Below are 20,027 nucleotides of genomic sequence, written 5' to 3'. Positions count from 1 at the left end.
ATGTCTGTACCTGTTCAGTACAGATGCAACCATCCATTTTTTTTCCTAATATTTTTGATCTGCAATTGATTGAATCCACCGATGAGGAACCCGCAGATTCAAAGAGCCAACTAGATAGATAGATAGATAGATAGATAGATAGATAGATAGATAGATAGATTAGATACCATCCTTTTCTAAAATATCTCCTGTTTCATTTGTTATCTCTTTTCCAGATGATTTACTCACTTTTAAAAAAGCATATTATATTTGGCATCTTCCTACAGAACAGAAAGTACCAGTATAGTTAAGTTCTTCTATTCCAAAAATGAGTTTCATTCAAGTTATTTTATTTTTGACATGCTTAAAAGTTATTTGTATCATTTAAAGAAGGGAAACTTACACAATATATTATCTTTATCATCATTATAGAAATTGTATTTCTAGTATTATTTCTGAGTCATATATTAATTTATAAGATAAAATACACATTGCTCTTTTAAAAATAAATTTGAAAGATGGTCTTGATATTATGCAGCCATTACAAATCACTTTGTAAGCTGATGGTACCCTATAAAAAGAGCTATATGCAACTTGAATGCTAAAACTTTTTAGATTGACCAAGAATGGTCGACCTTACCTTGAATTGTGTTCTGGGAGAAACTGTGTAGTAGAAATTGTTACAGTAGGGAAACAATGTAGTAACAATGGTACAATAAAGCTTTCAAAAATAGCTTTCACATATTGTTCCATTGTATAAGAAGTTTTCCTTGCGTTTGTCAAAACATCTTGCTATTTCATGAACTGTGAAACGAATATACATTTTTAAAGAACACCCAGAGAATTCATGGATACCAAACTATCCAAAGATCTACTATTTTCAAATGAAATTTCATAGCACCTATTTCAACAAAGAGTTCAGGAAATAAAATAAACTTAGTTTGATCATCTTATATATTTCTATAATGGATTTTCTTTCTTTCCATCCATTTTATAATCCTTCAGTAACCACATAAGAAATGATTCCAATTTATTTTTGGTTCATATTACGTATATAACTAAAACCATATGTACATGTATATTAGGAATCACCTGAGAAACTTGTTAGAAAAGCAGGTTTCAGGTCCCACACTAAGTCTGCTAAATCGCACTTTCCGGGGGGAGGACCAAGGCTTCAATACTCTAACAAGCTCCAAACGTGATTCTGATGCCTACCTAAGTTTGCAAACCACTGCTTTAAATTTGACAAAACTTGTAAGTTGAATGTTAAGACTAAATCTTCTTTCTTGCTTCTTAAATAGCACAAGTTTAAAACACAGACACAAAATGAAAGGGTTCTGGACCTGAATATTCTGTCGTTTCTTTCTTTGGGAAAAAGGTGGTGGTCTAAAATGGAAAATGAACTTGTTTGGTATGGGATGTTTTAAAAATATATTTAGAAGGTTAATTAAAGATAATGACAGAAGACTGAAACTTTTTCCACAAGATAGTCCAAAGCTACGTGCAATGGTAATAACCTATGTTATTTGCAGAGAAATTTCAAGAGTGTTTTGAAAATTTATCTATTTTTGGGAAACTCTAGTTTCATCCACTGAATTATGTAAGCTGACTAATTTTTTAAAAAGCTCTTAGGATAAAAACTTACCAACAGCTCCTTAGTGAAGAAGAGTAAGCGTGGGTTGACATACTAAGACATGTAATTACATGCTAGGTATTTAGAAACTTGTTTTTGTCCTAACCCCATGGTTAAATTTTTTTTGAGGGTCTGAGAGCTAAAATCGTCATATGTAGCAGTCAACTCAGAGGATCAGGATCAACCAAAGCTGAAAACAATCAAAATGCTAATCTCCATATACAGAAATTTTTACATCCCTACAATAGACAAACGTCTACTTAAGGGAACATTCAAGCACCTAACTCAAGCAAGACTGCAGAATTAAGAGTGTTTCTTGGAGTGTGTTGTAAAGGAATCTCACTAATAGTATAATTGAGTTTGTCATGTAGAAAACACCCCAAGGCTGAATAAATCTGATCTATGTCCAGAGTGGCTAACCTGTGCACCAAAGCAGTAATAGTGGCACAAGATTTAGAAAGACAAAAACAAACAGAAACTAAGGGGAATGTCCAAAAATCTATCAAAGTTGAGATCTAGTAGATGTACAAGTAGGACTGCCAGATGATATACACACACTCGGTTACATTTGAATATCAGATAAATAACAAGCTTTCATGTATTACTAATACATAGTATGTTATCTTTGTATTATTGTATATTTGGGATATACTAAACATACTGAATTATACTAAAAATTGGTTGGCTATTTATCTAAAATTATAATTTAACTGGACACGATGTATTTTTATTTGCTAAATCCATCACCCTTATATACACAGTACTTTGCACAACCCTTTGCATCTCAAGGAAAGGATGCTTTATAGCCAAGATCATTTTATTAACTTTTAGAAGAACTGCTGATATTTATATCTTGATAAATTATAAGAATACCTTTTCCATCTTAATCCTCTTTTTGTGCCCTCATCTCCCTCTTCTTTACATATATTATTAGATGAAATACACTCATCAGTTGAGATTGAAATGGAAAGGAATGAGACTCAAAAGAGGGCTAGGTAAGGCAGCCCAGAACAGGGAAATAGGATGATAAATAGCTTCTTTAAGAGCCCTCACCTGGCACATAGTAGTTGTTTAATAAACAGTTGCTTGAATAAATAACCAGTAAATGAGTAGTGAAAAATAAAATCCTCGTTCTCCCAGTCTTTTAGCCAGAAACTCTTCAAAGGTATTTTTATCTGATTATATAAGGTTTTGTGAGGTTTTGTATCCCATAAAACTCTAGTGCACTATGGAGTTGATGGAAACATCTGAACACACCACATCAGACCATAATTTACAGAACTTCTCAGTGCTTCAAGTGTGCTCTAGGGTCTTGCTACACAGTGCAGCCCCAAAACCAGCAACATCAGCATCACCTGAGACCTTAATGCTGGCTCTGACCATCTCTAGTGCATCAGAATTTGCACATTAGCAAGATCCCCAAGAGATGCAGAGCACATTTTAAAATTATGGCTAAGTAAACCTAATTCATGAGCCAATTTTTTTTTAATATGGGCAATTCACCCTTGTAAAACAAAGCTATAAATTAATCCCACCAGCTCATAAATTGTAAGTCAACTCTGTGTTCTTCCAGAAGATAGCTTAGAAAATACCGCAGTCTCATCATTTGTGACTACACAGTTGCATTAGAAACAGTTTGCACTGTGGCTAACGAAGTGTTATTACTTTTCAAGGAATTGTCAGTCTTTGTGGTGAAGTTAGGCAAGTCATTAACAGTGATTCTCAACCCAATATTTTGTTTAACACATGCTTTGAGAAGCTAATAAAAGCTATTACAGTGCCCCACAGAAGAAAAGCATACATCCACATATACATAGAATTTTGCACAGTTTTTGGAGACTCATGGATTCCCCTGAAGCCAATTCAATAACCCCCTAAATTCTCATAGAATAGGTTTAATGCTCTCTTCTACACAGAGCTGGATTTTTCTCTGGTAGCGTAGTTTCTACAACTTTCCTTCCAGCTTATCAAATTGATAGATGGATAAACGATGGGTGAATTGGACAGGACAAATGAACATTGTCACGCACTCAAAGTATATTTGCTTTTTTCATTTAACTGAAGCTTATCCACATGCCCATTATTGAAAAGGCCCTCTTTTGCTAAGTAAAATTGATTTTTATGTGAAGAATTCATGAAACATGAGAATAATCTTTGCAACTATCTTTTCCTTACCTCAGCTGGCCTGGGAGCAGAAGTTTCGGTGAGGAGCACTAGAAACACGGCTCCTCCCCAGATTCCCACTACCTTTAATGCAGTTCCAGATAGTCTGGAACGCCTTATGAGAAATACCACAGAGGCCTTCATCAGAAATACTGCAGAAAACTACAGCCAAAACAGCAGTGAGAGGCAGCATCCCGATCTGCACATGACTGGAATTACAGACACATCATGGGTTTTGTCGACTACTCAGCCCTTCTCCAGCACCACTGAAGAGGTAAAAGGAAGGGGGGTGTGGAGTGTGGTCTGTGCATGTCTCAGGAGGCTCATTGCTTGAAAAGACTTGCTTTGCTAAAAATGCCACTGCTGCAGGAGGGGATTGGGCACTCTCACTCTGTGTCCTGGCTGCTAAATGTACAGGAAAGCATTTTGCATAATGAAAATCTTTGAAATTGACTCAAAATTTCTGTATCTTTATGAGATGCAGATAATTAGGCTGCCATGGCATCACTGTAGCTTGGCCATATTTTCTGAACCAAAGTCAGCGTTCATGGTGTTACACATGTCCTGAAACCAGAAAATAGAAATGAAAATCAGTGCCCTGCAGGCAACCCTGCATATGTGTCATAATTATTTATGCTCTAAAGGAAGGGAGAGAGTCCAAAGCAATGGCAGATTCAAGAATCACTGTAATTGGCTCAGGAACACAGTAAAAGATGAATGGAAGTCACATACCGCTTCCACATCAACATCCTTGAACCACCTCCACAAGGTGACATTAGTCAAATGACTGAGAAGCAGAGTGGCACCATCACAGGAGTGTTCAAATAGTGATTCTGCTTCAGGTGTTCATCTCTTTGGTTTTGCTTTCCTTGCAGCGTTTTAGTCCACCATTTAGGCAATATGTGTAATTATAGCACATCAAAAAACTGAGATTCCACTGGCAGACTTCAGCTTTTTCCTAATAAACAACCCAAATCATTTATAGAAGTCAGATGACTTCACATCCATTTAGCATTCTGGTATCTTTTGCATTGTGCAGAATTTCACATTGCACATGGTTCCCGGCTGGTGAGCGCATGTTTCATTATTGATCACAAAACAAATATAGTCAGTACATTGAATAACTCATGGGGCTTTATTTTTATCTCTACTTTTCCTTTACTACAAATCTTTCCTGTGACCTAGTTCTTCCTTTGTTTCTGAATAGAAGTTAGAAAAAACCCATTACTTTTCTGGACACTCTTTATATCACTTTAAAACTCAATACTTACTCTCAGTTCATTAACAAAAATGCCAATTCCAGGAAGTAACATGAACTCTAAATTTGACTTAAATGTTAGCTTCACCTCTCCCATCACCCCACCCAGTTTGGGCTTAAAGTAGGGAAAGGGAAACGTCCAAATTCTCTCACTCTCCACCAAGCTTTTCACCCACCTCTCCTAGCCTGATAATTATGGTTTCGGATCTGTCTGGGCTTGGAAAATGGGAAAGGAAGACAGGATATGAAAGCAAGAGAGCTATGACTTAAGGATACCATCATCAACTGGCACTGTGCTCTCCCTAAATCTCCAACTCTCAAACCCTTTCAACCACTGACATGAGTGAGAAATTCACCACTTAGTTTTTTTTAACTAAATGTTTTAAACAATTTTCTTTACATTTAGTTAAAGTTACAATTACAATTGTAATTTTCTTACATGTATAGATTGCATAGTGGCAACATCAGGGTTTTGGGGGTATCCATCACCCAAAAAACATACATTGTACCCACTAAATAATTTCTCATTATCCATCCTTTTCCAACCCCCTCATCCTGAGTTTTCATTGTCTACCAATCCACATTCTCTGTCCATATGTACATATTATTTAGCTCTCACAAGTAAGAACATTCAGTATTTATCTTTTCATGTCTGACTTAGTTCACTTAAGATAATGGCCTCCAGTTCCATCCATGTTGATGCAAAAGACATTATTTCATTCTTTTTCACGGCTGAGTAGTATCACCACTTACTTTTGAAAACATACTTTCAGCCGGGCGCGGTGGCTCACGCCTGTAATCCCAGCACTTTGGGAGGCTGAGGCTGGTGGATCACGAGGTCAGGAGATCGAGACTATCCTGGCTAACACGGTGAAACCCCCGTCTCTACTAAAAATATAAAAAAACTAGCTGGGCATGGTGGTGGGCGCCTGTAGTCCCAGCTACTCGGGAGGCTGAGGTAGGAGAATGGTGTGAACCTGGGAGGCGGAGCTTGCAGTGAGCCGAGATTGTGCCACTGCACTCCAACCTGGGCAACAGAGCGAGATTCCATCTCAAAAAAAAAGTGTATTTCTTGGGAGAGCACCTCCTCATTGTGGCTGAATGTGCCTAGCAAAAACTTCTATTCTAACAGCAGTTTACAAGACATTTTATTTATATCATAGCTTAAATATATATAACAGTACAGAAAAAAAATTAAGTGTGTCAAATAAGAAAAATATTGAATAAAAACTATTATAAACATTTATCTGCCTGAACACTAAAGGGTTGTCTTTTAGCAAAAAGAATGTTGTCCCATTTTTGCCTAGCTTTAACCATTGTGAAACACAGAGAGAAGTCCAAGGGGTAGCCAGGCTCTGCTGCAGTCAAGAGTCTGAGACAACCAGTTCCAGAGCTCTACAGACACAATACCCACTGGGCCAACCCAGCCCTGTGTTACAGAGCTCACATGATCCAGCACCAGACCTGGGCTTGCAGCTTTGGATCATGTAGCCTTTTTCTGGAGTGAGATTCACTGCAGTGTTTATATGAGCTCCCAGGTAGGGCATCAGAATGACTATGCGTCCAACTATATCATGTTCCAGTTTTTTTCTTGAAGCTTAAGCAAAGTTTTAACTGTGTCCTGGAAAGCTAATGTGTAAAAGATATGCTCTTTCAAAAGACAGTTTCTACAATTGCAGCTCTCATGACTCTAAAGCCTTAGACTGGGCATTCCTGCTAGGTTGTTATTTGATTTAGCAAGAGCTTTAACTTTATAACAGTCCATTATAAACAGCTGTGGTTAGATGCTGTGAGAAGTTAAAATGAGTCACTTGGGATATAAACTGCCTGTCCCTTGAAAGTAATTTCAAAAGGTACTCTGTCTCAACAGAGGATGCCTAGAAAGGTATAAGAAAGAAATAAAATCATTTGACTTAATTGCTTGGAATTATGTAAAAATAAAATATCACTGTGTCCATTGTTTTCCTTCTCAGACAACATCTGGTTTGTGATGACTGATGGGTTAGGGTTAGGGTCCACTTGCATGAGTAGCAGTCAGTGCTGGGTGTAGGCTGGGGAGTCTAAGTTCTCCCCCAGTAGGCTACACCAGCTTATCCCCCAGTAGGCTATACCTCTTATCCCCCAGTAGGCTATACCTCTTATCCCCCAGTAGGCTATACCTCTTATCCCCCAGTAGGCTATACCTCTTATCCCCCAGTAGGCTATACCTCTTATCCCCCAGTAGGCTATACCTCTTTTATCCCCCAGTAGGCTATACCTCTTATCCCCCAGTAGGCTATACCTCTTATCCCCCAGTAGGCTATACCTCTTATCCCCCAGTAGGCTATACCTCTTATCCCCCAGTAGGCTATACCTCTTATCCCCCAGTAGGCTACACCAGCTCCTTTTCATGATGGTTTAGGGCAGCCTCACTAGAAGGCAAAGGTGGAAGCTACAAGCCTTTTGAGGCCCAGGCTCTGGAACCATGCAACATCGCTTCTGCCATATTCTTTTGATCAAAGCAACTCTCAAATCAGGCTAGATTCAGGGAGTGTAGAAATAAATTCCATTTCTTGATGGGAAGAGCTGCAAAGTCACATTGCAAAGGAGTGTGCACATTGAGTGGGAGGAATCTGTGACCAATAAACAATCTACCATAGTATCATCATTATCATTATCATCATCATCATCGTCATCACCACCACCACCACTACTATCTCTGTTTTGTAGATAGCCGGCTGAAACTTAAAGAGGAACTTGCCCAAGATTAAATGACTAGGGAATAACAGACCAAGAAGAGTACACACTCACACACACACACACACACACACACACACACACACACACACTCCCCTGAATATCTAGTCACCTATTCTCTTATATAGCGTGCCTGATAATAAAGGTAAATGCTGAGGAGGACACGATTTGAAATCCAGCAATCACTCCTCACTAATGCTACTGCAAGATTGTCCTATGTTGACTTTCGGGGATCAGAGTGTTCCCTGCCCTTCTCCTTTTCTCTCTCTTTTCTCACATCCTTACCTGCTAGTGTGAGGGGTCTGACTTTGGAAGTTTGTATACTTGGGCCAGTACTTGACCTCAAAACTCTGTGGTGCTCTCTCTCTTCTACCTCCCAACCCTGAGCAGTAAATGAATTAACACATATCATAGGCCTAGAGTAGTGCCTGAACGATAGTAAAATAGTGTTTAATTAATGTTAGCTGCCATTGTTGTTATTGTTACCTTTATAAATAGTATTATGTGGATTGCATGTCTTCACAAGACCAAAATCAGCAGAACAGGAAACTTGTCTATGGTATGAGTCAGGAAATACCTTGATCAATTGTTCTCTAAGTATGGACTCTAGTCCCAGAACTTCTTAGAAATGCAACCACTTGGGTCCTTCTCTAGAACTAATGAATCAGAAACTGGGGCTCTGTGTCAGAGAAACCTGGCTTAAATCCCAGTGATGACATCTACTAGTTACTCAAGTCCCACTCATTTCTTCTTTAACATAAGGATAGTTATGGGTACTCGCTCTCCCTCATAAGACAGGATTAAATTCTGATTAAGTAAAGTGTTTTCGAACACTGGCTAGGCCTGACACGGTGGTTTATGCCTGTGATTCCAGCACTTTGGGAGTCCGAGGCAAGCAGATCACTCCAGCCCAGGAGTTCGAGACCAGCCTGGGCAACAGGGCAAAACCCTATCTCTACAAGAAAAAAAAAAACTACCCAGACATGGTGGTGCATGCCTGTGATCCCAGCTACTGGGAAGGATAAGGTGGAAGGATCACTTGAGCCCAGGAGGCCAGGGCTGCAGTGAACTGTGATCATGCCACTGCACTCCAGCTTGGATGATAGAATGAGACCCTGTTTCAAAACAAACAAACAAAAAGAACAACACTGGCTACACATGATAAATATTCAATAGTTTTAGCTATTAATACTAGCTTCTCCTTGTTTCTGTTTCATCATTCCTACCTTGCCTTCTTCACAGGGTGGTAAAAAGCAGATGAGTCAACATATTATGTGAAAATACTTTGACAGGGATAAAATGCTGAACATACATTAGAAATGTTACTGGCTGGTTCTGATACTGCTAAATATCTCTAAATCTTTCCCTGCCCACCCACCCTCGCTCCGGCCTGGGAGAAGGATTGCATTTCCTCAGTTCATGAATAGCCATTGTGGTACTGGTCTGGGCTTTCACAGTTTTGTGTTTCCTTCTATTCGGCCTTCAAAGAGATCACAGCCCAGTGTGAGTCTCCAAATAAATGAGGAGGCAAATGCAGAAAACACCCGACTTCCCTCCACCCCCCTGCAAGTCTGGGGTAACCTCCTGTATTGGGTCACTTAAAGTATGCAGGGGAGACACCCCACTGCTACCACTGTTCTGTGGCCAGAACTAAAGATGGGAAAAAACTCCCCCTCACCGAGGCAAATGCCTGGAGACAGGAGGGCAAAGAAGTAGGAGGGGGTGGGGAAGCAAACCATCCTCTGATCACTCATCATGACTCCTGGATTGACTAGTGTGAATGGATACAATAGAAACAGACTCGGAGACTGCTGATGCTACAAAACAGGCCACTTGGGGAGTAACATATTGTGGGGAGGATATGTTTCTAAAGACCTTAAATTATAATTAGCATCATTCAAGCCTAATTCTAACATGGACTACAGTTTTCTTAATTTGCCAGTTAAAGTGGATTACCATGTGCCAATAGCATAAAGATGGTCTACAATTCACTCGACCCCACCAGCCTGAAAATCTCAAGGATTTTTATTCTCTTTCATTTTCTTTTAGTGACAGGTGATTTGCATTGGTTTCCATTTTGTGCACAAAAAGACCACGTTGCTATTTTGTGAACATATACAGTTAACCCTTGAACAACATGGTTTTGAACTGTGCGGGTCCTCTTGTACGGGGCTTTCTTTCAACCAAATGCAAATGGAAAATATATTATTGGTGGAATTTGGTATACAGAGGTATACTCAGGTATACAGAGGACCGACTTTTGTATATGCAGGTTTTGCAAGGCCAACTACTTAACTTGAGTATGTGGAGATTTGGTTATACTTAAGGGTCCTGGAGTCACTCCACCCCCATACTGGGGGATGACTGTGTAATCATATGCACATAAAATACAACCATGAACAGAACACATGCATTGAAATGGGCCCTTTAACCTGACGGTATTTCTCTGGCACATTGGTCTCCCTGGGCAGACGAGTTCTACATTAGATGAGAGTTGATGCAGTGGGGACAGAGAATGGCAATGGGAAAGCAAAATGAGATCAAAAGAGAAGCCAGGACATGCTGATTGAGAGCGAAAGCTTGTGGTGCTTCCCGTTGGTTATACATACATCAGAATCACCTGGGAAGCTTTTGAAAGATACACATTCTAAGATTCCACCTCAGACCTGTACCAGGATTTACTGAGGTAGGACCTCAGCACCTATAATGTGAGAATCTGCCAAAGTGGTTCTAATGTACAATCAGGTTTGCAATCCATTGGAGAATAACTGAATAATCAGCCTGTTAAGAAAAACACTAAAGCAGAAAAAGGGAGGAAGTGTTGTTGGGGATATACAACCTAAATCTCATCACAAGGACATCAGACAAATTCAGATGGAGGAAGATGCTATGGAAATAACCAACCCGTATCATTCGAAAAGGCCAATGTCAGAATGGTCATTTTAAAAGACTGAGGAATTGTTCCACATTAAAGAAGATTAAGAGGCCAGGTGCAGTGGCTCACACCTGTAATCCTAGCACTTTGGGAGGCTGAGGCAGGAGGATCACATGAGCCCAGGAGTTTGAGACTAGCCTGGGCAATGTGGGGAGATCCCATCTCTATAAAATAAATAATTTAAAAAATTTAAAAAGAAGTGTAAGACACTGACAACTAAATGTAATGCAGGATCCTGGGGGCTGGATCTAGAGAGAAAACAAGCAAAAAAAGGATATTATTGAGATCATTGACAAAATTGAAATATAGACTGTGGATTTAAGTATTACATCCATTTTGAATTTCCTGAATTTGATAACTTTATTGAGATTGCACACTTAATTCAGGATAAACGCAACCTATTCCCTCCACCATAATTTCTGTGGGTGACCGTTGTTTCCTTTTCTTTAAAGCCAATGTTATCATAAGCCATGCTTTATTTGTCTACTATCCTAGGGTTTGGTAATAAATGTTTGCTAGCTCCTAAATCCATAGCATACAGCAGCTACACCCATACAGATTGCCCCATTGCAAGCATTACTGCCTCAACTGGGTTCATCTGGGAGTAGCCTCCTTCCAAGGGTGGGGTGGCAGGAACTGTGGTGTGAAAGAAGATGCAGCAGAAGTGCCTGAGTGAAAGAGTGGCTCACTTGCACTCACATCTAGTTGTAAGTTATTTGACTGTTTGTAGTTACAAAGCTACAACAATAGCTATGTAAAGCCCATTTCCTTCATATTAAAACAAAATAAAAAGTAGGGGAGGGAAAGAGGCTGATAAATGGGTGTGGGAAAAAAAAATACCAGGAAACCTTGGAGATGTGTTCTAGAGAGACAGTGGAGCCTGCTGTTAGCGACGTAACGGGCACTCCCACCCATCCCTTGCGTTATTTTAAAAAAAATCTTGGCTTGTCCAACAGACTGAGCAGCTGTTAAATGTCTTTGGGTGTTGACCTACTGAAGTTTCTTGGGTGTGATTTTAGGTACAAGATTGGAGGCAATGATAATTTATTGCCATTTGGATGTTCTCAGAAAGACAAGTTCTCAGCCATGAACTTTGTCATTCTCTAATTTTACCGAGTGCTCAGCATTCATTATTTATTTTAATGTTATTCATAGAATATTATTACTACTAATAATCATGGAACTTAATATTTATTGAGCCCTTTAGACAGGAACTGGACTATACATGTGACATGTACCTTCTCATTTAATCCTTACAATCGCCCTCTCCTAATGCTTCTATTATTTCCATTTTCCTGGAGACCTATGATCTAGGAAATTTAGCTAGAAAAACTTCTTCAAAAATAAGTATCTCAGACTGTCTCTCTAAGCACAAAATAGGATGGTCATGGCTTTTGGTTTTAAACTACTTATCAAAATAACATTTCTCTACATTTTAATGCATCTCTTTTTAAATGCATGACACCTGCTGCAGGTTAAAATTGTATTCCCTTTTGCCAGAATTTACTATTGAGCCCATTCGAAGTAAAACTCAGAAAAGGATTTGCCATCTTGTAGTTGTTTTTAATTGACACATTTCCCTGATTGCTATGCTTTCTTCTAATAAATATCTGGGGGAAAGCCTGGAGTGAGATTTGCATAACATAACCTCCTAGGAGGAAAGGTATCAAACTGGCCTTATGTCTAACGTGTATTAAGTTTGCTACATGTTGATCCTTTTTACTCAAGTATTCACAGTTAATTTTTTTTTTTTTTTTGAGATGGACTCTCACCCTGTTGCCCAGGCTAGAGTACAGTGGCACGATCTCACTTAATTTTTAATGAGGAGTTACATATATCAAAATATGCATATTATATATTAAAAAGGTTCACCAATTCACTTAAATAATACATTCTAAAATTGTCCTTCTAAGTCATCTGTGTAGTTTTTTTATAAGCAAAGAACTCAGTAAAATTTACGAAAAAAAATTTAAAACCAAGATCTCATTAACTCTCCCGAATGTCAAATGATATTGAGTACAGGGTTTAGGGCATAATCTGAGACCTTTGTTCAGAATTTGAATAGCTCCTTCTCATGAACTAGTACTGGAGGGCCTATTAAAATGCAGAGGGCTCCATTATTGAGCTCCATCCCCAGCATTTCTGATTCCTAGGTCTGTGGTGAGGCCGGTAAGTTTACATTTCTAGCAAGTTCTCAGATGATGATAATTTGAGAGCTACACTTTGAGAACTACTGTTCTAATGGGTACTCTTCCTTCCTCCTTCTCCTTTTCTTCCTTTCATCTTCCCTCTCATTCTTCACTTTCCCCACCTTTTTCTCTTTGTCTTCAGAATCATTCTTTTCTTCTTTTTCATTCCTTTGCTCTTCACTCTTTTTTTTTCTTCTCTTTCCCCTCTTCCCTTCCAGGGTAGTATTTAAGATTCTAAACATTCATTCTAAACATGGTCCAGCAGGACCATATGACCAGGAAAGGCGACAGCACACAAATACATAAATAATTAGATTATTACCAAGAGTCATTGTTCTGAATTAAACAAATGGCCACTGAGATGAAGAATGATAAAGACATAATTTTTCCTTGTGAGATCAGAAAGGGACTGGCCCCTTAGAGGTGTGTTTAAGCTGAAACCTAAAGGACGAGAGAAAGATTGCCAAGCAGAGAGCCTGGGGAGGAGTGGCTGAAGAAGAGAAAATGACAGGCCCAAGGGCTCTAGAGCAAGTCAGTTCCATAGGCAGGGGAGGGGGAGCAGAGCCTCCAAAACCTATACCAGAGCCTGGCACACAATAGGTGGCTAGTCAGTGTTTGTTGAATGAAAGTAAATGAATTATCAGACCCAAGCAATTGGAGAATAGGAGGCAAGCAGGAGGAAGGAAAGAAATGGGCAGAGGCCAGGTAATGAGGGGCCAGGGTAAGGACCATGACCGTTTAGGTCATGGGTGAGGGAAGTGTGGATTAACTTAACCAGTCTACTCTGCCTTCCCCTCATCCATCCAACACCACTGCCCCCTCATCCCCATGTCCAGCTCAAACCCCTGTCCAAAGTAATGGTTCTCAAACAGTGGCTCCCAGACCCCCTGATGACCCATTGTATTATTCAACATCTGTGTTCATAATGTGACAAGATTCGTGCTTTGAGCCATGAATTCATAATTAATATATATTTTTTGAGACAGGGTTTTCACTGTTACCCAGGCTGGAGTGCAGTGGCACAATCTGGGCTCACTGCAACCTCTGCCTCCTGGGGTTAAGCAATCCTCCTGCTGCAACCTCCTGAGTAGCTGGGATTACGAGCACACACCACCGCACCTAGCTAATTTTTGTATTTTTTGTAGAGACAGGGTTTCTCCATCTTATCCAGGCTGGTCTCAAACTCCCGGACTCAAGTGATCTACCTGCCTCAGCCTCCCAAAGTGCTACGATTACAGGTGTGAGCCACCGTACCCAGCCAATTAATGATGTTTTTAAATGGCTATGACTTTTTTTTTTTAAGACAGCTGTTTATTCACTCATGTCTAATCAAAAGCAGCCCCACCCTTCCCATGTAGTCTGGAAAAGGTTTCCTGGTGGCAAGGAGAAAAGCTTGTCCCCTGAAATGGTACAGCGTGGCTGATTCCGAATTTCTGGAATGCAACTTCTAATTCAAATACTGTCCTGATGTAGTACAAGTAGGCTCAAGAGAAGTTGAGAAATTCCAAACAAAGATGAGAACAAAAACCAAAACGAACCAATTTATTTGTACTTTGTCCAGTAGTTTCAAATAAACTCCTCATAGAAAAGATATCTAGAAGTTTTTCTCAGTCTTATACTTCCTTGAATCTATTACAGTTTTCTTGGATTTCTCATGTTAAATTATGTCCTTTTAAAAGGAAAAATGTAATTGGTAAAAGCCTGAGTTTAAACACTTCCTCTTGTTTCATAGTATGTTCATTTTTATGGGTTATTTAGGACTCACTAATCAGTTGGGAGCTCTGCTGTCAGCCTTAAGGTTCTCCAGAAAAAGAACTAATAATAGTTATACACCTTTGAAAAAGAGAGGCCTATGACTATTGGTTCTTTCCTTCATGTATTGCTATGATTTGTCATAAACATTGAAGGTAATAAAATAGATAAAAGACATATGATTCTAAATGTACATGTCCCTCTTTGATAGGTCAAAAAGAAATTAAGTGTATTTAATCATTTCTATTTTTCCTAATTCCTACTCCTAAGGACATTATTAGCAGATCACTGTTTTTTCTGTTTCTTAATTTTTTATATACTTTTAAAATTAATTGTTTCAGTGGAGATGCATATCTTGGTACAGATCACTATTAATAGCATAGAATTTGGAAGCATCTAAACTGTGTTATGGTGATAATACTTTCTTATTGCCCTCTTTGATTTGTATTCCTCAGATTTTGCCTTTTTGGTACATTTGCTTTCATGATAAGGAAAGATTGTTAAAAGGTATATTGAAAATGAAATGTAGCTTTAAAAGTAACTGATAGGGTAATAACAGTATGTTAGCGACATGTAGCATGGTTTTTAAAAAGTGTTTGGGAAAGCTTGGAGGAGATAGGATATATTGAAGACTTCCACAAATGACAGAAGGGTATTTAACATATTTAAGTGGGAAGATCCCAAACCTGAGGGCTAACTTGTGAGAATATTTAAAACCCCAATGGAAAGGACAGATAGAAAGATGAGTATATTACTAGGCAAAGTGACACTTGTATTGCACATTAAAGTTTGCAAAGGTGCTTTAATGTAGGTGTGATATTATTTATTTGTGATAGCTGTGTGGTGTATTTAGAGTAGGTATTACTCCAATGTTACAGTTGAGGAAACCACATTGTTATCTGAATACAGTAAGAGAAGAAAAACATAATGTTGCAAAGGAATAAAACTGGGAAAAGACTCCTGTAAAGGTTGAGGGCAGCCAGAGTCTGTAAGAAGGCTTTCAGTATCTATGGAGAGCGGGAGGGGACCCCTGCCACTGATGAGGCTGACAGGTATGCCAGGCTCTGCAGAGCCACTGAACTTGGGCACAAAATACAGAGTATAAGTTCTTTACTCTGCAGGTGACCTAGGCAGAGAAATAGGAAGTTTTTTTTTTTGTTCCCAGAAATACACAGATGTTCTAGGTTTGACCTTCTTTGAGTGTTTGTTAACTTGAAAGGATTTGAGATCTTTGGTCTGGCTGTAGATTAAAAGTCCATAGAATCTCTCGAGGGGAAGAAACTTCATTTTTTCATTAACAGGTATTTTTTAAAGCATGTTTTCTAAAAGAATTGAAACAGGCCGGGCATGGTGGCACACGCCTGTAATTCCAGCACTTTGGGAGGCCGAGGCAGGTTGATCACTTGAGGTCAGGAGTTCGAGGCCAGCCTGGTCAACATGGTGAAACCCTGTCTCTATTAAAAATACAAAAAAAAAAAAATAGCTGGGTGTGGTGGCACACGCCTGTAAACCCAGCTACACGGGAGGCTGAGGTTCAAGAATTGCTTGAACCCAGGAGGCAGAGGTTGCAGTGAGCTGAAATTGCGCCACTGCACTCCAACCTGGGTGACAGTGTAAGACTCTGACTCAAAAGTAAATAAATAAATAGAATTGAAACAATTTTCACTTTTTTCTTTTTTTCTTGTTTTAACTTTCCTCAAAGTAGACACAATAGATACAGTAGACAATCACATAGCTTTATGTATAGCCTATTTGAAAAAGAAAGGAATATGCCATCCTTCCCACTGATTTAAAAATTAGAATGTGGAATCTCATTTCTTCTGGCAGTTGTTAGGGATGGCGCTCCAAAAAAGCAATCAAAAATCATAAAACTTGTTGCAATATTTTGCTGTTATCACTTATGTACAATTAAATATTTTTGTTCTTTAGTTATTGGGAACTTTTCTGAAATCAGTTTTCAGATACACGTTTGGGTACTGAAGCAGCTGCTAAAGGGCATACAGTTAGGGCTGAACACTGAATAAATGCCATTTTTTTTTTAACTTGTGGAGAGCTGACTATCAACAGTAGTTTTCACAAATGAGAGTTTACATGGCTTTCTTCTTTTGGTTGGACAATTAGGGATGAAATGGCTTTAACTACTGGATGATGAAACTGTTCGCTGTGGGTTGAACATTTGGTAATGATTATATTTGTCGTTAGCACTTTTCCATAAGATTTAGGGAGGATACAAACCTATATAAGAGAAAAGGGAAAGTGATTGGGAGAAAAGAATGGTCAAGCTGACAATCCTTTTGGGGTCTTTCTCTCTTGCTAGTGTCAGGGGATGCCACCGGGACAAATGAATGCTTTGAAGTGAAAAGGGCAAAAGCACTCTAATAAAAGGCTTCAGGAAAGAGTGCAGGCGACCTGGGGAAATTTGCTGCGGTCAAGTTTAATCCTGGGAAAAGCGGTCCTGGAGAAAGCAGATGAGGAAGATAGGAAGGAAGATCGGGAGGGGGAGACGCTGGGTGTGGAGGGAGGAAGGGGGCGGGGGTGGGGGCCTGGAAAGTGAGAGGGAGCAAGCACTAATTGTGGCTAAGGCGACTGGGTCGAGGACCACAGAGTGGGGAAAAGGGAGAGTCCAGGAGTAGGAGGAGGCAGAGCCCGGCAGAGCCGGACAGGACCCCTAGCCGGGAAGGTAGCGGTGCGGGGCAGCGGGGGCAGCTTGGCCCACATCGGGCCGCTTGGCAGCCTCAGGCGTTGGCTCCTCGGGGCTCCCTCCCTCGCCGGCGCATTGTTCCTTTGCCGGGAGACGAGGAAATTGCCTTTTGATTGCGGAAGTCAGCGGACGGGGCTGGGGCGAGGCAGCGCGGGTCAGAATGGCAGCGTGGGAAGGGCGACTCGCTGCCTGTCCCCGCCGCCTCTCGCGTCCGCAGCCCGCCCGGGGCGGCAGGAGCAGCAGCAGCAGCAGTGGCCGCAGTGGCCCCTGCACGTCGCCAGGCCCGAGGGAAGCGCTCTGCGCCCACGGGGCGCGCTGAGCGCGCGCAACAGGTGACCCCCCGCCCCAGCCCTCGGGCCGCCCCACGTCCAACCCCCTCGTTCTCGTCTGGATCTTAACTACTGAGCGCAATGCTGAGCCATGGAGCCGGGTTGGCCTTGTGGATCGCACTGAGCCTGCTGCAGGTGAGTGGCCCGAGAAGGGGTCAGAGCTGATGCGCCCCCTCCCCGCCGAAAATCAAATTCCCACTCCACTTTCTCGTCTATCAGGTTGTGCTTTGGAGAGAGAGGTGGCAAAATTTCTTCTTCTGCCTTGGGAAGAATGATCCTCTGGTGAGCCCCCAACCCAGAATGACAGCTTATCCTGCTGTCAAAGCAAAAAGCCACCTTCTCTCTCCAGCTGCTCTCAAGGGACAGCAGCTAGGGAGAAAGTTGCCATCCACCTCCCCCACAAGCCTTTTCTCTGGCCGGAGGGCAAAGGGACTAGCTGAGGCTAGGGACAAAGGATAAGTAGAAGGGAAAGGGCAGCTTGAGGAGCTTGCTGTGGACACGTCCCTGGGCAGTCCAGACCTGGGACTTAAACTGTTGTGTCTGATTCCTTTGCAGACTGGACTGGCGGAGCCAGAGAGATGTAACTTCACCCTGGCAGAGTCCAAGGCCTCCAGCCATTCCGTGTCTATCCGGTGGAGAATTTTGGACTCACCCTGTAACTTTAACCTCACCTATAGCAGTGACACCCTGGGGGCCGCGTCGTGCCCTCCCTTTCGGTTAGACAACACCACATACGGATGTAACCTTCAAGATTTACAAGCAGGAACCATCTATAACTTCAGGATTGTTTCTCTGGATGGAGAAGAGAGAACTGTGGTCTTACAAACAGGTAAAGGATGACAGGTGCAATTGGATGGCCAAGCTGCTCGGGGTTGGGCCCTGCCTTTTCAAGCTGGTGTTTCATTTGAGTTCCAGGGATACAACAAATGAAGGTAAAAAGTACCTGTGAAGATAAATATTGACAGAAATGTCTGGTTTCCTCAGATCTAGCCAGAAGCAGCTTGGTGGACTTTCAGAGACTCCCTTAGTGCTGAAAACAGCCAACTAGCCACTGAAAGGGCCGGGGTGGGGTGCGGGGCGGTCAGCAACGAGAAGCTGGGGGCTGCGGAGGGAATTTGTTAAAGTGATGTGGTTTACGCTTCCATCACATTAAATTGTCAAACCCTGGAATAATTTTAAGTAAATGTTTTTAGAATAAATAATAGAAGTACAATATTAGGGATATGCCTTTCCTCAACTTAGTTTTATTTTTAGAACTGTACATAAAATCTGCAGGAATAGAATGGAGCCATTCATCAGGGAAAATGAGAAAAGTCTCTTGAAATGAGGATATGAAAATTGTTTTGTATCTCTTGAGTAATAACTCAAACAGCATAGTATCAGAGAATGTCCTTTGATTACTTTACAGCAATTATTTTCCTTACACTTTTGCTGAATCCCTCCATGTGGATATGTTCAGAGTTTGCCTTTCTTGCTTCAGTTTTCTTATTTGTAAAATGGGAGTGTTAGACTGGGTCACTCAAGTTCAAGTTCTTACCAAGTGCTCGACACTTAGGTATGGACTGTTATGTACATTACCTCATTTAATCCTCAGAGCTACCCTCAGACGTGCTCTAAATTCTTTAACAATTTTCATGTTTTCTGACTTCATTAGTCTTCATTATCTCTATTTGCTGCAACAGTGAATCCTTACTTTCATCCAGAAATTCAAATGTAAGTTAAAAATTTAAAAGTCAAATTTAGAAATGTGTTGCCCTTACTGTTCTTTCACATTTCAACCTGAAACAGGATCATTTCTTTTGCTACAGTTCTTTAAAGAGGTGTTAGAAGTTTCAGCTCTAAAACCATATGCAGCAGTTTCGGAGAATTTAACTGGGCTCATGTAGTAAGTCAGCTAGATATTAATTATCTTATTTTTTCAAAGAAAAAAATCAAACTGCCCCATTACATCACTTAACTTACTTCAGATGAAACTTTTGGATAATATCTGAGATTTGCAGCAACTTAAGTTGAAAAGAAAAATCACTTGTTAAGAATCTGGTGGTTTCTCTGACTGGGCGCAGTGGCTCATGCCTGTAATTGCAGCACTTTGGGAGGCCAAGGCAGGTGGATCTTCAGGTCAGGAGTTCAAGACCACCCTGGCCAACATAGCAAAACTGCGTCTCTACTAAAAATAAAACAAACAAATAAATAAAAAAATAAATAATTAGCCGGGCATGGTGAGAGGGGCCTGTAATCCCAGCTACTTGGGAGGCTGAGGCAGAGAATTGCTTGAACCTGGGAGGCAGAGAGGCCAGATGTTCCACTGCACTCCAGCCTGGGCAACAGAGGATACTCTGTCTAAAAAAAAAA

General features: G+C 40.6%; 1 protein-coding gene across 2 annotated transcripts in view; it reads left to right on the top strand.

Annotated features, from left to right (window-relative positions):
* Nucleotides 1–20,027, top strand: part of PTPRB (protein tyrosine phosphatase receptor type B) — a 126,363-nt gene that overhangs the window by 12,334 nt on the left and 94,002 nt on the right. Inside the window, exons 3-4 of one of the 2 annotated variants that reach the window (XM_008004016.3) lie at nucleotides 3,793–4,049; nucleotides 18,231–18,504. In XM_008004016.3, coding sequence (XP_008002207.3) covers nucleotides 3,793–4,049; nucleotides 18,231–18,504 — 531 coding nt within the window. Of the gene's footprint in view, nucleotides 1–3,792; nucleotides 4,050–17,214; nucleotides 17,811–18,230; nucleotides 18,505–20,027 lie in introns of those variants that run through there. The other variant, XM_008004019.3, reaches the window with a different exon arrangement.

The sequence above is a fragment of the Chlorocebus sabaeus genome, chromosome 11 (assembly GCF_047675955.1).
Source record: "Chlorocebus sabaeus isolate Y175 chromosome 11, mChlSab1.0.hap1, whole genome shotgun sequence".
NCBI lineage: Eukaryota > Metazoa > Chordata > Mammalia > Primates > Cercopithecidae > Chlorocebus > Chlorocebus sabaeus.
The sequence above is the reverse complement of the archived record's forward strand: the minus strand, read 5'-3'. Positions and strand labels throughout refer to the sequence as shown.